Source organism: Amia ocellicauda, chromosome 5, assembly GCF_036373705.1.
Source record: "Amia ocellicauda isolate fAmiCal2 chromosome 5, fAmiCal2.hap1, whole genome shotgun sequence".
In the NCBI taxonomy this organism is placed as follows: domain Eukaryota; kingdom Metazoa; phylum Chordata; class Actinopteri; order Amiiformes; family Amiidae; genus Amia; species Amia ocellicauda.
The window spans coordinates 17170008-17186898 of NC_089854.1; the positions used below are offsets into that span (position 1 = coordinate 17170008).

Sequence of the window (16891 nt, forward strand, 5' to 3'; positions counted from 1 at the left end):
AGAGGCACTGAACAGGGCAAGGGCATGACCATGCAAACAGACGTGGGGCGTCTGGAGTTCCGTGGCTGTCCTGAACAAAGGCTGCAATAAGCCCAGTTCTCTGTCTGCTTTTGCATAGACTTGAGAGATAAGCAAAGCAGGCACACACACACAAACACCCTGCCTGTTTACAGTCCAAACATTTCCATAGGCTCTTTGTGGAGAAAACTAAAGGGCTGCCACTCCCCCTACAGAATACAAGTACGCCTGGCTTCTTCACCCTGACATCTGATCTCTGACCTCTGACCTCAGACCACTGCCATGTGGGGAAAATCCTGTGGTGTAACTGAACTAAACGTCCCTCTTCTGCCCGAGTAACCGGCTTCCATCTCAACGCTTGCTCACTTTTACCCTTGCATCACCTTTTTAGGTGGTGACTGATCATATATGGTTTGCATGATTCATAATCCCAGCTCTTTCCCCCCCGGCTTATAGTGTGTAGTTTGACTCAGCAGGCTAGCTATTTAGCATTATCTGGTCCCTTAATATTTGATGCAATACAGCTGTGCTTTATGCTTCTTCTGAGTATCGTTACTGTGGATCATAGGCCCTCTCACTTTGCCAAGTAGAGAGAAATGTTTTCTTTGCTTGGTAGTTACAAATTAATCACTCTCAAATAATTAATGTAAGGCTCTGGGTTAATGGTATTTCATTTTGGGCAAATTGTCTCTTTAGTGCTGTAATTGAGAGATGCTAAGCTACTTTTTTTTTTTTTTTTTTTAAGGTTTACAGAAATTGATTTTTTATTTTATGCAGAACTTTTTTTTCCATTGAGCACAATCTGTAAGTGCTTTGCTGTCAGGTAAAGGGAGGGGGGGTAGAGGGTAAAGTTCAGTGCAAAGTACTGGAGCTGAGTAATGCCAGGAATCAAGTTCCATACAGATAATGTTCAACTAACAGTGTATTTTGGTCATTATCCTCACATTTCCAAAATATAGCAAAATTAAGGAGGAGTCACTATATTGGTTGCAGTGAAGGTTGTGATAAAGGGAGACTTTAAGGCCAACAGATGCATCTATAGTTGAGAGAAGGTTTGCGAGGTCAAGTGATCTTGGTACAGGGATAAAGGCAGATCAGGGCCCATTTCTGTGTCATCCTACACAGTCACAGAGCTTGTGAATTAAGCAAAGTTGGCTGCTGTAATCACTGTCATTGTTTTGGGAAAAGAAAAAGGGAGGGATGTTTAGGATGCTTGCTGCTTAAGATGGAAAACAAACTTGTTTGCAGTTTCTGTAGCTAACTGTCTCACTGTAGACTCAGTCAATTGAGGCTGCTGGAGCACTGAAAACTATATGCAGAAAAAATCTCCCAAAATCAAATCAAATAATCTTTCATAAGCACACAGTTTGTACTTGATGGCTGAGTGGTTTCAGCTTCCCTTCTGCACAGTACTTTGATCCAGTTCAGGACTTAGCAGCTGCACTGCTTTTGTGCATCAGCCAATACCAACCAGGTGCTGGATATATCAGCTTTGTTACTTTACTTTGAGTAAATTTGCATTGACAGACGTGCGCAAAGTGAATTTCAGAGCGTCTTGGTTTTCTGCCTCATCACTACAATGCAGCTGCTGGCGTAACCCGAGACAGATCGGGCTGCTGTGCAACAGGGAGTTAAGCCATTTCCCTTAGCCGACACATTCTTGCTCTGCGGTCACGCACACAGGGCAAGATGGCTTCCCTGGACACTGCTGACTCAGACAATGCCTGATCTTCTGAAAAGGAAGTAGCCATGCCCCTTTTTGCTCTCAGCCCAGGGCACAGGGGTGCGTGGGCACCACGGAGTCAGACTCACTTGCAAAGCCTGAGTCTTCTTAAAATGTGCTTCAGGTGCACATGTCAGTTTGCATCAGTCAGCGCTGCCCTCCCCAAGCGCCTTGCCAGGCCTGCAGGAGTTCTTGTCACTGTTCTTGCAGTCTGCCCTGTGCAAATACCTGGCCACCCCCAAGACAAGCGTCATCACAGCCTCTCGCACTTTGCCCCGGCTCACCCTTCCTCACTGCAAGCCTGTCCCTGTGCCCGTGCCTCTCTGTTCGGCCATGCAGTTTCTGCTGAGAAAGCGTGTTCTCATGCTGACTGGCTGAAATGACTTCAAGAATGAATTTCTCAAAAGCACACCCGCTGAAGGAATTAACAGGAGAAAATAACTCCTCCAGTCTGTGGACAAGACCATGTAGTGAAGTCTGGGTGACACCTACAGCAATCCCCTTACAGTTTTTGTATTTATTTTTTAAGTTGGAAGAGGATGTAACTTCAGCAGAAACAAACTAAGAATGAAAGCATGTGTGTTGAAAACTGGACTCTGTGGTATCACTCCAGTCAGAAGCTGAAACTCACTACCTCGTAGGTCCCTTAAAATGTTTATCTGAATAATTCTATATATGTCTGAATTTCCCCAATTTCACATTTTTGTAAGCGGACAGCAGTCACTTCCATCCCAAGGGAAACTGGTATAAACTTGCCAAATTACTGTGAGCTCTCCTGCTTCTCTCTTTGCTTTTCAAATTAGGTCCAATCCATAATAATCAGCCAGCCATTTCTGACTGCATCACACTCGGATAATGTCTAGGTGCTTTTCATTTAGGATAATTCACTATGCTAATCAGGGGTGGAGTCCTTCTCTTTAAAATAATGCCCAATCCTAACAGGATATAAAGTGTACACACCCTGTAGAATAGAGGTAGGAAATCTTGACATTTCCATCTATTCCACAGTAGGCCTATTCTTTCTTCCTCAGGAATCCATAATTATTATTGATAGTAATCTCCAGCACGGGAGACAGTTCAAGGAATAAGGTGCTGGGTGTCTGGAAAATCCAGCAATGGAACATCAGGTTTCCAAAAGACCGTTTTGTATCGATGTGTTTTTCGTAGATCAGTAATACTCTAGATCATCTGCTGATCATCTGATAAAAGCATCCTGATATATCCCCAGGCCACAGGCTAATGACCACTTCTATACACGGCTGTACACAATAGCTCAGAATGGCACGATGCTGACCTGCTGTGTCGATGTGTATGCTGAGGTAGAGCACTGCGCTGCTGGCTAGTGTTGTACACGCTGCACTGTGGAGCTCAGAGCCGGCCGGCCCAGGGGTGGCATGCTGAGTGGAGGGGCTCTCGTTTGTCAGTCTTTCAGGTGCAATCCAGCTGCCCTTTGGCACTCAGAACCGCCCCCCAGCACACCATTATCTCCATTCCCAACAACAGGCTGCTCTCCGTAGCCCAGGGCTGGCCAGCATAGCACTATTGTGTATGCCTTTGTTCTGGCTCATCCTCGCTTGTTCTGTGAGATCTTCTACAGCAGGTTCAGTGAAGTCGTTAAAGGGGAATTACTGCTGTCAGTGCAGTATTCATTTATGTTTAGGGTTAGGGTTAGGACTAGGGGTTAAGTTAAAACATTAAAAAGACTCAAATGTACTTAGATGAATAGACCCAACAAAGGGAAGCAAATAAGGGAATACAGCCCTGGTTGATTCCTCCAATTGTGTCCACGCCACATGATGCAGAGAAGGAGAAACACTACACCAGCAGTCTAAACGAACCGCTAAGAGGCTAGAGAGACTTATTAAGATATGAATGCTCTGGGTCTGCCACTGACTCACTGTGTGACCCATAGTAAGCTACTTTGTACATGACATTGCACTGAGATCCAACTGAGAGTGGGATCTCTCTGTCTGACTCTCTCCCTCCCTATCGCTCTCTCCCACAGTCCTGATTCTGGAGCAATTTGAGAATGACGAACTGTCCTGTAAGACCCTGAAGATCACGGATTTCGGGCTGGCACGCGAGTGGCACAAGACCACCAAGATGAGCGCAGCGGGCACATACGCCTGGATGGCCCCCGAGGTCATCAAGCTGTCGCTGTTCTCCAAGAGCAGCGACGTGTGGAGGTATGGGCACCTGGCCATGGCCACACAAGCCACCCACGCTGCCCCGGCACTGTCTGGACACCGGCCTCTACATATGTACAACCTGCTGTGCAGTAGCTCAGAATGAGGACCACACACACCAGTTTAATTGACTAGGCGTTTTGTACACCAGCTAGTGTTCCTGCATTGGTGTGAAATACAAAGAGACATCCCTGCAAAATAGGCTATTAAGAGTAACTAAAATATTAGAGGAAATTGTCACCTTGTGTTTAATACTTTCATACCCTGACGTTGATTGAGAATGTTGATGTTTAATAGTTACTTCAGTCACATTTCCCCTTTGTTTTTCCCCCTTAAGTATTTATTGATTTTAATGGTGAGGCACAAAGTCCCTTAAACCCTTTGCCAATACCCACATTAAAGAAACAAATGTAATATTTAACACCTAATTCATACAGTAGATAAGGTATTTTGATCAAATGGACTTTGGTCTCTGCTTTCAGTAGAATTTTAGTGGAAAAACAAAGTCTGTGCACCAATTGTTCCCTCAGTTCAGGAAATCTTGAATTGCCATGTAATAGATGCCCATATTGACAAGAAAAGATTAAAATAAACCCTAAAAATACATAGGAAGCAGATTGTACTTGTCAGATATAAGAAACCCCCTTAAGCGGGTCACAGAATGGGGGATGGGGGTGTTTTTTGGTTTACTCACTGCCTGATGTGTTGCCTTGGCACAGTTTCGGCGTACTGCTGTGGGAGCTGTTGACAGGAGAGGTGCCGTACCGTGAGATCGACGCGCTGGCAGTGGCGTACGGAGTGGCCATGAACAAGCTCACCCTGCCCATACCCTCCACCTGCCCCGAGCCCTTCGTCAGGCTGCTGGAAGGTAGGACGAGCCCAGTAGTGACTGATGTTACCTGATGAATTAAATCAGTCTTAGAGATGAACATCAAGTTCACACATGGGTGCAGGTGGTTCAGTCCATCTTAGTAACCTCACCCTCAAGCTGTTGAGCAGATCAGAACATCAGTCACCATAAATTGCCCTACTAGTAAAAGTAAAGGGAAAAATCATTGCTACCCCCCAATTTATTTTTTGTTTGTTGATTTGCTGAGAGCCAAGCCATTTTTCTGCTGAGGGGGTTACATATCCATCTAATGTAATCTGAAAAGTCACTCTCTTTTTTAAAGTGACATTGCTCCTAAACTAAAGGAGATATTAAAACAAAAAAGCTTCAGGCCAGTCCAATAAATGTTACTGTTTCCTTTATTACAAAAATTAATCATTAACATTCCTCTTATAGGCGAAAGGAACTCCTCTACCCTAAAACCAGCAAAAACTGCCACATTTTGGGTCAAGGACTGCATTTCTGCCATACTTCAGATCTTGATGCAATTTTTGTTTATTCTTCTAAGCTTACTTTTTGAGTCATTGTTGACCTGGAACAGAAATGGTAATGAATAATTGTTGAACTTTAAACTGTAAATAAAGTGCTTCGATGAAGTACAATATACAATTTAAAAAACACACTTTACCTGAAGTGCACACTACACAAGTGGAATATTGATCGAGGCCCAGCCAAGCATTCTCTGCTGCACTCTCATGGGGAGTTGCCTTTCCCTGACATCCTCCATTCCCAGCGGCTGCGGGTACTGAATTGTTGTCCCTGAATAATGAACAAATATGCACTTGCAGCCGGTCAGACAGTATTCCTGCCCCGGTCTGTGTTTTGGAGCTCCTCTCTGAGCAAACCCCTGGCTGATGACAATCCACTGTCCTATCCCCCCTCCTCCTTCCCCCCAGCAGGCATGAAGATCAAACAGGGCACACCCACACACTTTGACTTACTCTCAGATCCCCTTGTTTCCAGAGAAATGCTCTTTTCAGTGCTATGGCCTGGCAGCATCGCCCTCTCACGGTCACGGTTGTTTGTTTTAACCATGCAACACTTTGGATCGCATAACATCCTGGGTGTTCTGCCCGCTTGCAAAATATGGCACCGTTACACTGGGTTAAGAAAACGAAGGGCAAGAATAAAATGAGATGGACTGATTGAATGATTCAAAACAAAAATGTTTTCGGAATTTGATTAAAAAAATAATAATAATAGTACTTCTGTGATGATCACTCCTGACAGTGAGACAGCTGATGATTCAGAGTCACTGGCCATCAAAACTAAGTCTTGAAACTGACTGGATCCAGCCAACGATTTGCCCCTTGGTTTCCTGTTCTGGCTGCTCATCGCATTGTATAGTTGGTTTTAATGCAAATCCTGCTGAACCAGAAGAAGGCTTCTGAAAATAATGATCCAGAGTCCTTATTTGTTCTGTAATTTGTACTGGAGCCTTATGAAAATATATGACATAAATTGTTGAGTCCATGGGTCCATGCATGAGGATCTGGGGGTCTGCAGCTGCAAACAGGTTTAGAACCTCTCCTCTAAACAGTTGAGCTCCCTGCCCTCTGGCCAGACCCATTCTGGACTCTCTGATGCCTTGGGGTGTTCAGGATTTAATTCCAGCTAAACTCTTAAATACCAATAATAAAATCATTTAAACTAACTATTAATTCACACTAAGAACACAGTGTCTTTGGTTTAGTTATACAGTGACCAGGTGTGTGGAATTTAGGCTCTGGTGTCCATGAAAAAATTACTATACTTACAGTGGCTCTCAAAAGTATTCACCCCCTTGGACTTTTCCACATTTAATTGTGTTACATCATGAAATCAGAATGGATTTAATCAGGAGTTTTTGCCACTGATCAACACAGAAAATGTCCATGATGTCAAAGTGACAAATACAATCTGCAAATTGTTCTAAATTAAGTACAAATACAAACAATTATAGTAAAGTCTCCCCCTCTTTCCGTGAACCCTATGCACTCTATCTCAGTGTATCGACGCATCGTCTCTGCCTCAGGGAACCTTGTGTCTCAATGCCTCTCCCCTGTGTTACAGAGTGCTGGAGCTCAAACCCTCACAGTCGCCCTTCATTCAAGACCATCCTGGATCAGCTGGTGTCCATCGAGCAGTCCGCCATGTTCCAGATGCCCCTGGAGTCCTTCCACTCGCTGCAGGAGGACTGGAAGCTGGAGATCCAGCAGATGTTTGACGAGTTGCGAGCCAAGGAGAAGGTGGGCTCCCCCAGATTTCCCCCAGCCCCCTCGCTAGTCCGGACGATGACAAGACCCCCCCAGCCCCCTCCTTCTCTACTCTCTGCTTTTCTGCTCCTTCTCCTTCCTTCTGCTGTGTGATCTAGACAATGGAGCAGACTAATCCTGCTTCTTCAGAGCCAACAGGCTTTGAAGGTCCCCCTACATACATTTCAAAAAATTAAAACAACTTTATTTTGACCAAGTAAGCTGTGGATTGATTCAGCGTTTTGGGGCAGGACAGGCCTGAGCACTCTGCAGCCTTCCTGGAGCACAGCTGAGCCTGACCTGACTGGATAGATAATCTCCACACGTGTACCCCTACAGGAGCTGCGCTCGTGGGAGGAGGCCCTGGCGCGGGCGGCAGAGGAGCAGCGGGAGCAGGAGGAGGTCCTACGGCGCCGGGAGCAGGAGCTGGCAGAGCGCGAGATCGACATTGTGGAGAGAGAGCTCAACATCATCATCCACCAGATGTACCAGGAGAAGCCCCGGGTGAAGAAGCGCAAGGGCCACTTCAAGAAGAGCCGCCTCAAGCTGGGCAAGGACGGCAACCGCATCAGCCTGCCCTCAGGTAACCCCCCTGTGCCTGGGATCACACACACACACACACACACACTACATCAGCTAAATCATTTGGTGAAAAACTAGGTCAAACATCCCCATACTGAGCAAAACTACGACTCAGCAAAGCTGAAATGGGTGAATTGTTTCGACTTTTTCAGGCCCTGATTAATACCCAGCCTTCTGCATGCTGCACAACGACAAGCTGCCGGACAATTCCATTTGTGCTCCATTTTGTGCTCAGTGTTGTGCAGGGGAGAGGTGTGGAATGGCTATCCGATCCATTTCAGACACTGAGCTGTTTCTCTCTCCGTCTCTGCGCAGGGTTTGAACACAAGATCACGGTGCAGGCCTCTCCCAGTGTGGACAAAAGAAAAGGGCAGGGGGGCTCGGACCGCACCACCCCCCCCGGCAGCCCCGTCATCATTCCCCGTCTGCGAGCCATCCGCTGTGAGTACCACAGCACGCCAGCACTGTTGTTCTATATCCCTGCGTGTCTCCACTCAATTATATCTCTCCTGATTAATGGCGGTTTTGCTGATGAGATGTATGCAGAAATCACTGTTCAAGTACATAGAAACAAAAAGACAGGATATCTGGAATCTTCAACTGTGTTTAACTGTGTTTTGCATGTGTTGCTTGTGGCTAATTGTCCTACTGCCACTGTGATAGACTAACTGACTTCTGCCCAAGACCTCAGTTAGTACAGACTACACCTGAAAGAAACTTGAGAAAAAACACAGCTGGAACACAGGCAGACATTTCAGCTACCCTTCTCTCAGAACTGCCCAGCTGCACCTGAGAAAAGGCAGTGTGAAATGAGGCAGCAAGCAAAAGGTATAAATATATAAGCCAACACGCCAGGTGCTGGATATGAACTTACCGCGTAAAGCCTGAAATGGAGCTAACTAACAGATGTGCAATGGGAGCCTTACTGCCTGCCTGCCTTGTTGCACTGAATGTGAAGTGTAGGCATCTGTCCCATAAAAACTCAGGCAATCAACTTACCACCCTGGTCGGAGTCATCCCTCTCCACCAGTCACAGGGACAGGCCTATATGCCCAATGATCCCTGTGTATGTCCTGTTTAGGTCAGAGAGAATATAGGATCAGATTAAAGAGTTTCCAATTTATCTTGAGGGATGGGTTTTGTATCCACGCCCTCTCCATTTGTACATCAATTTTGCTAAATCAAAATCTAATCTGAGTAGAGCAATTGACAAATTCTATTACAATGTCTGCATGTTGTTGTTTTTATTAATTTATTTATTGGTTTAGACGGATAACAACCTAAATATATGCAGAAGTCTATTTCTATCATGATCAGTACCCCTAATTAAATGTTACCAATGCCAGATGTTCTAATATTCAATTTTCTTTTTTTTCAGTCTCATTATTTCAGTTTATTCATATATATAGCTCTGTGAACTAGCCAAACACCCACACGATATTCAGAATCTGTATCCTGAACTGTGAAACGATCCTCATAAAATATTTTATACCAATCAGTTGTACCCTCAGGAGTAAATACAAAATGGTGAAGATGGATCTGTAAAGTATCACATAAATCATTCAAGGTACTACTCTTAACAGTCCTTTAAGAGGCAGTTACTGACCAAGCGATTTTCCAAATTCTTTCAACACACAACCCAAGCATTAGCAGAAAACGGAGCACATACTGTATCCTCTGGGCTCAGTAACAACAGCAGCGATAAATCAGTCTAGTGCTGATTCACAAGCATTTTAAAAACCTGCAGATTTAAGGTCTCCTGCATGCTAAGGTGAAATGTGAGTGACTATAACGATCAGATTCACTACATGTATAACCTGACTTCTCAGTGCACTGGACACACATTGTTATTTTTGCATTTTATAAAATGGACGGTTCTGTTAAATACATTTGTTATTAAAGCCCCCCTCCCAACTTCCTCCCTGTGCCGTGTCGTTGTCAGTGACACCCAGTGATGGCAGTAAGACGTGGGGTCGCAGCGCAGTGTGTAAGAAGGAGGAACTGGCTGCCAACAAGAAGAAAGGACGAACCTGGGGACCAAGTTCCACACACCAGAAAGAGCGGCTGGGAGGAGAGGACAGGTACACACACTAGAGAGACAGGGGGTAGAGAATAGACACGCACACACACGCACACACACGGTTTTCTCTTAAGGAATTGAGAGCTCAGTTGGATTAAAACCAGCAGGACCAGTCAGTCCCCAGGAACAGGGTTGAGAATCACTGCACTAGACAGACAGTTACAGAAAAAAAATAAAAATTAAGTATCAGTATGTCTTCCAGTGTGTATTACAATGGTCAGCCTGCACATGCTGATGACGCCACAGCAACAAAACACTGTTTTTACTTGTGAGTTTAACCTGTATCTTGTCTGTGCGTATCTCTGCTTGTGTGTGTGTGTAGGCTGAAGTCTCTGGGTGAGGGGTGTAAGCAATGGTCTTCCAGCGCCCCAAACCTAGGCAAGTCCCCCAAACACGTGCCTATGAGCGGGGGCTTCGCCAGCCTCAACGAGATGGGTAAGACATTGATCGCTCTCCCCCCCTGCCCCCCAGTCTGTCTGGTCTCATCTCGGCCTCTGCCTTTCTCGAGCACACACACAGTACCTCTGTCTGTGTTGCCTGACTATAGGGCATCCTCCGCACATCGGCCTCTGCCTCCATCTCTGCCTGCCCCCTTATGCGTACGTCTGTCAGCCTCTCTAAGACCATACAAACTGTCGCCCGTCTTCTCCATTTCTGCCTGGGCGTCTAGGTTTCTGTGTGTCTGTCAGCCTGTCCCTCCCAGACTACACTATTTAGTGAGTCCTTGGCTTTATTTGCAGGTCTGTGTCTTTCTCTTTCTCTTTCTCTTTCTCTCTCTCTCTCTCTCCAACCAATGATCTATCTCCATGTCTATGGCTGCCTGTCTCTTCCTGCAATACAATGCAATGATTTCTGAGCTCTTTATCTCTGTCTCATTCTCACTGCCTCTGCCTGCCCACCTATGTCTATATCGATGACATAGGTGGGCATCGATGATTTATCTGGTTGGCGTCTCTCTCTCTGAATCTGTATTTCTGCCTGCCCACTTTTCTCTCTCAGTCCTATGTCTGTGTGTGTCTGTTCTCACAGACAATATGTAATGACTGGACCTACGGCAGGGGTGTCTCTCTAATCACTTGAATCATACAATTTTGTCTGCTAGGATTATTGCAGATTTTAACTTCACATATGTTGTTTACTCAAGAGCTACAAAACAGAATTGGAGAGAAGTGTTAAATGAATCCATTTAAACATTAGAGCATTTAAGGAGCTGAGGGCTAGGTCAGACCAAAAACTAGAAGACACTCCAGCTCCTGACATTTAGGTTGGGTGACAGGTAGGTTTAAACTTACAAAACATATTTTAGAAAAAGTATTGGGGTGACTTAAACTAATTGAGCCCTTTTGCCTCTGACTTCCTTCCCATCTCTCTCTCTGTGTGTCCAGAGGAGCACTGCGAGGCCGAGTGCCCGCAGTCCCGGCTGCCCCTGCCCCCTGGAGAGGTGGACAGTAACGGGGCCCTGGAGGACAGCGGGGCACCCCTGTGTGGTGCTGGCTACGGGACACCCACAGACTCGGCACGCCGCTGCGCCACGCGCAAGAGGAGCGACCTGCTGCTGCTGGGCTGCGCCTCGCTGCTCGCCTCCGTCGCCCTGGGGCACGACCTGCTGCAGCTAGGCCGGCAACAGGTACAGTGCGCCCCCTGCTGCCCACAACACCACTGCATCGCCCAGCCTGTGTTCTTCATATCCAGGCCTCCACAGGACCAGAGCACTTCCTAAATATGCTTTCCATTCATTAATTTAGTTAGTATAATTATTTATTCACTGAACTGAGCTAATTAAACCCCTTTTCTTAGGTCTAATGCAGGAGACGTATAAAACCTTGAGAAATGGGTCTGAAGAACACTGCCCTATACCTTAATAGATATTGGCCACTTTTGAATCAGCCTCATTTAGAAAAAATTACCATTCTTGTATGAAGTTACTGGGCTTCCACATTTTGAAAGTCTTGCTATAAAAAATATTTTGCCCTCCATTTATCATAAAATACAATATCCCTCCTTTACACAAAATGACTGCATCCCCATAATTGCACTTGCTTGACAAGAATCGCCTAATCAGGAGAGAAATATCGGTTCCCCTGTCCCACTGTGTCCCGTCCGTCTCCCTGCAGGTGAGCCAGGACGAGCAAGATGCCCGGGAGGAGCGCAAGAAGAAGGAGGGCCTGTTCCAGCGGGCGGGCCGCTTCCGCCGCAGCACCAGCCCCCCCAGCCGCATGCTGGCCCAGAGCCGGGCGGACTCTGTGCTGCCCTCCCTGGACCCCTCGCCCTCCGTCACACTGCTCTCCCTGTCCTCCTTGTCCGACTGCAACTCCACCAAGTCCCTGCTGCCCTCTGACCCCGAGGACCCTCCCGCTGCCCCCCCCGCCCTCAACCCCCTGCTGGACCTGCGGGCCGAGAGCTTCAAGAGAGACCCCAACCAGTCACTCACGCCAACCCACGTCTCGGCCACCATGGCGGTCAATCGGGGTCACCGGCGAACCCCCTCGGATGGAGCCATCAGGCCCCGAGCACAGACCACCGGGCACCGCCGCACCCCGTCGGACGGCAGCGCGCCCCTGCCCACCGCAGACACAGGTACCCACCTGCCCCCGTGATACACTGACTGCCCCCTCACCAACCCTCCCCCGTCACCTCCTATGGACGCTTTCACACAGACAAACTCTACCCAACCAAAGAGGTAAAGAGACAATTAATAGGGAGTTACTAGGGGTATTTAACCCTTTGCTGTCCATTTCTTTGGGACCTCTCTTGGATTCTAAGGTGCAGTTTAGTTACCTGAGAAAATGACCTCATAAGAACCTGCAGGAAATTAATAATGCGGGTGCTAAGAGGTACTACACTGTGGAAGGACAACCCCTGGAATAAGCAACTGTGAACATTTAACCACCTTCTTGATATTGATTGCTAGAACATCTCCAAGACTGGCAGTTTGTCTCTTGTTATTACACAGTCACATGTCAAAACCGCCATTTTATTTGGGAGGTGAGTGTACACCCTGCACTCTGTCTAAAGATGGGCTTCTCTGTGCTGATACACGGGCGCCCTCTTCCACGCGCATGCCTATTCTTTCCTGTCCCTTTCTTCTACTTCACACAGGTTCCTTTTTGTGGGGTAAGAAGCAGCACAGACTCTGCAACAGCAAGTCATTTTGTGATGCCGGATGACATCCCATACCTGGCTGCAAAGGGTTAAATATCATATATGGGACTTCCAATTAGATTTCTAATGCTCAAATGGGCTGTACAGCATAAAAACCTGGATTAGATCAGCTTTTCAGAGCCATTTCGGCTTTGACCAAACTGACACTATCAGCCCCTTCAGACATCTTGGTAGTATTCATGCCAGATATAGGTGGTGTATACTATCCACACCTTGACCTCATAGTATAAACACAGAGATTATATGCACCGGGTTTAGAATCTCTTCAAATCCACAGTGTAGCCAGGATCGGTGTTTCTGAGGTTGCACTTTGTCAAGCAGGACAGGGTGCAGAGTGTATAACCCTGTATCACCAACTGCCCCCACCTCCTCCTCCCCGTGTCCTCCTGCAGGTTCAAGGGACCCCCTGGAGTTCCCCCGGCTGCCTGACCCCGCCACGCTCTTTCCAGGAGTCCTGCGCCACAAGCCCACCCCCGAGCGGGACGGGGCTGCCCTGGAGCGGCCCAAGACCCTGGAGTTCGCGCCCCGCCCTCGGCCCACCGTGGCCAGGGCACGCATCGACCCCTGGAAGCTGGTGTCCCTGGGACGCACCCACAGCTCCTCTCCGGGCAGCAGCTGCGACAGCCCCCTGGGCTCTGGCGAGGGGACCCGGCAGACGCTGCTCGACATGGACATGGAGGGCCAGAGCCAGGACAGCACCGTGCCCCTGTGTGGGCAGCATGCCACCCTCTGCGGGCATCACTTCTCTTAGCCCCTAGGTGCTTGCAGACATTCCAGGCCAGGCCTCTGTTGCGGGGGGGGAGCCAGGTGGACCTTGGTTTAGGGGCAAGGCTTTGTCTTTCACGCCAGCCCACCTCCCCTTGGGAATGTGCCCCTTCGCCCCAAACCCCTCGTTAGCGGTCTAGTGGTAGCACAAACCCCCACCTCCCTATCCCTGGTCCACCGCACCTCTCTCCAGCTCTATTCCTCTGGTTCCTGTTTTGTCACAGCAGGAAGGAACGATCTCCTGGTTTCTCCCTAGCTGCCCACCCCTGTTAGGTCCCCCAGCTGGAGTCATTTCAGTTCAACCATCTGAATCTTAACTGCAGCCCACCACCCTGTTACACCTGCACCCTTCAGCTCCCAAAAACAAAAAACAAAACAAAAAACACAAAAACAAGCACACACACTGAATCGCAATGTCTTGACCAGACTCTCTCTCTCTTTCCAGGGCTCCCCACCACCCATTGACACGGAGCTGCTGAGGGACAGTGTGGGGGGCCCCACAATTTATGTAAACACAACGGAAACATTTAGAGCAATCCCAGAGAAATCTCCACAGGAAAAAATATCTTGTGAGCTAAGAAGTTGCACACACTCTATGTGCCTGCCTGCCTGCCTGCACTGTCGTGTGTCCATCCATCAGGTAGCATGTGGCGATGAGTGTGTGTCCACAACCACCAAATCGATCACAAGAATCAACATTTCAGAGTGTGGGAATGAGTGTGGGTGAGGGAGTGTGGGTGTGTTTGTAAGCATCCCACCCGCTAATGATATAAGACCACATTGCTGAAGGGCCTGGATTGGAGAGAACTTTATTAAATTTCTACAGTCCTACTGTATGATCGGTTTGCTGAAGAAAAAAATATATGTGATAATATTGAATGCATTTCACGTGTGAATGAGTGCATGAAGGCTGTCGAATGAACGTATGCTTGGTAAATGATTGCAGGAGAGGCAGGGAGGGGTGTATAAATGTGTGTGTCTGTCTTAAGAAGATAGACACCTCACACACCTACCTGTGTGTGAGTGGGTGGGTGGGTGGGTGGTTGGCGAGTGTGAATTTCTCTGCTGTATTTCTGAACTGAATGAAGCTGATTTCATTTCAATACAAAGGTGCAGGATAGTACCTCGGATTGCACGGACTACACGTGTCGAGGAAAGGAGACCATCCAGGGGGGGTGGGGGGTGGGATTATTCTTCACATCCCGATTGCATTGAAAAAAAGGAAGCAGAATGACACTGGCCCGCCTGACACTCAGAAAGTGCGTCACTCTCGGGGACTGGGGCTGGGGGAATGTATAAAACAGCATGACCTTTCCGAATCTTATCCATTCTGCCCATTACCTATACACACACACACACAAACAGTAGAGAGCTCCTTCTGGGTGTTTCAAGAGATTTCTCTGTCTATACTGTCTAAAAACAAGGTGACAAACAAACAACGACAAAAGCAGACGGCTGTAGCAGGGGTCAGGACTATTCTCCCTTATAGGGAAATCTGTGGAGGAGACCACACAACTGCAATCAGTCAGGCAAGAACCAAGAAGAAGTGCCCGGACTGTAAGTCCTGCAGAGGGCAGAGAAAGAGCGGCAGAAACACAGTCCAAAAATAAGAGTGTGGAAGGGGGGGGCTGGGGAGTTGTTAACTGCATGGCCGATATCTCTGCGGCCACTTTCGAAGGAGAGAAAAAAAAGATGAAACAGTGACCTCTTGATTAGAGTCTTGATCTGTATTTATTTATTTATTTAATTATTTATTATTTAACCTGGTGGTGATTCCAGGCGTGGGCGGGGACCGGAAACACGCACGTTTTCCATTGGTAGATAACATGGACCAGAGCAAAGCAGCAGGGGGAGCTGAGGGATGCCTCAGCCCCGGTGAATGGAGTCACTGTGTCTGTATGAGAAGCGAGTGTGGAGAGTCAGTGACTGTGCATTCCCTGGTTTTTGACTCAAAAGACTATGGAGGTGACTGCCATGTTCTCTTTTTCAAGGTAGTGAAAAATATACCGTCAACGAGAGGCATTTTGGTGGCCCTCCAAAAGAAAAGACTAGCAAAAAAATAAATCTGCTCTTCTCCATTTGTATGGGACGTGTTGAAATAGCACGGCCTGAAGGAAGATACCCACAGACTGTTTCCATCACCAGCTCCTATCAAGAGGTTGTGAGCACCCAGTTTATTTATTAGCCGACCATCCCCTCCACACCCGGGGGTCTTTGTACATATTTGTAGATATACTGAGAGGAAAAGAAAAAAGTTGACTGATTTTAATTAATGAGTTGTTAATTTAAATTATGATGTCGGGAAAATAAATCATATAAATAAACAGAAAGAACCAAAGTGCTGTGTGTCTGTGCTGGGCTCATCATTTGCCGTACTGAGGAGGGATGGGGGCAGAACCAAGGAGGGCACATAGTTGTGTACAGCACTTTTATTACTCATGTTCAGTTCCAATTCCAATCCCAGAACGGATAAGGCAGAAAATAAACCCCCAAATTCAATGAAGTGTACAGATGTAGGGGTATGGCAGTGTGCATTGGGGATTGAACCCTAATTATGGAGACGGCTGACTGCTTTGTTACAGTATCCCCAAAGAAGCCCCACAGCAGTAACTAGTAAATCAAGTCATTTTAAATTAAATGAACGTTTTTGCACTTCACTTTAAATATCATGTTCCTGTGTAGTTGGTCGTTTCCATCCACTAGATGTCAGTATCCTCCCAACTGAAGCATTTTGAATGAGGCAGCAGAGTTGATGATGATATAAAATGTCCTTCATATTGAAAACAAAATCTGAAACGGAAAATTACTTTTTAATTTTCTTATATAAAACAATCCTCCTAGCCCCCAAGCGTTTGTGGTTGGATGATCAGGTGCAATTTGATTACCACATGATAATGTCTGCTAGTAATATAGCAAAGTCTACACCAGGCTAGTCTCACAGTAAAATGTAACTGGTGGATTTGAGGTTTCTGAAAAATGTACCATAACCTCTTCGGTCACTACTTGTACAATTGTGCGCAACATGTTTCAGTAATAAATGCTATAATGCCCAGGAGCTAGTGTGTTTTCAGTGACACACTGGCATTCCTGCGTTAAATGTTGCCACGTTATTAATTCAACTGTATAATAAAAGTGAATGAAGGCGCTTCAGTTTTTCGACACCAATAAAGTAGCTACTATCTTTAAATCGGGTTTATCCACTGTAAATTATATTTGTACTGTACAATTAAAACGATCATAAATACAGGTTAT

At 46.8% G+C, this 16891-nt stretch overlaps 1 protein-coding gene across 2 annotated transcripts in view; it reads left to right on the top strand.

Moving 5' to 3' along the window:
- Positions 1–16377, top strand: part of map3k10 (mitogen-activated protein kinase kinase kinase 10) — a 31558-nt gene extending 15181 nt beyond the window's left edge. For both annotated transcript variants that reach the window (XM_066704032.1, XM_066704034.1), the window contains exons 3-12: positions 3747–3927; positions 4647–4795; positions 6869–7044; positions 7390–7633; positions 7948–8073; positions 9575–9713; positions 10035–10147; positions 11098–11339; positions 11827–12289; positions 13267–16377. In XM_066704032.1, coding sequence (XP_066560129.1) covers positions 3747–3927; positions 4647–4795; positions 6869–7044; positions 7390–7633; positions 7948–8073; positions 9575–9713; positions 10035–10147; positions 11098–11339; positions 11827–12289; positions 13267–13625 — 2192 coding nt within the window. In that variant the 3' untranslated portion in view covers positions 13626–16377. The remainder of the gene's footprint in view (positions 1–3746; positions 3928–4646; positions 4796–6868; positions 7045–7389; positions 7634–7947; positions 8074–9574; positions 9714–10034; positions 10148–11097; positions 11340–11826; positions 12290–13266) is intronic.
- Positions 16378–16891: the final 514 nt, after the last annotated feature.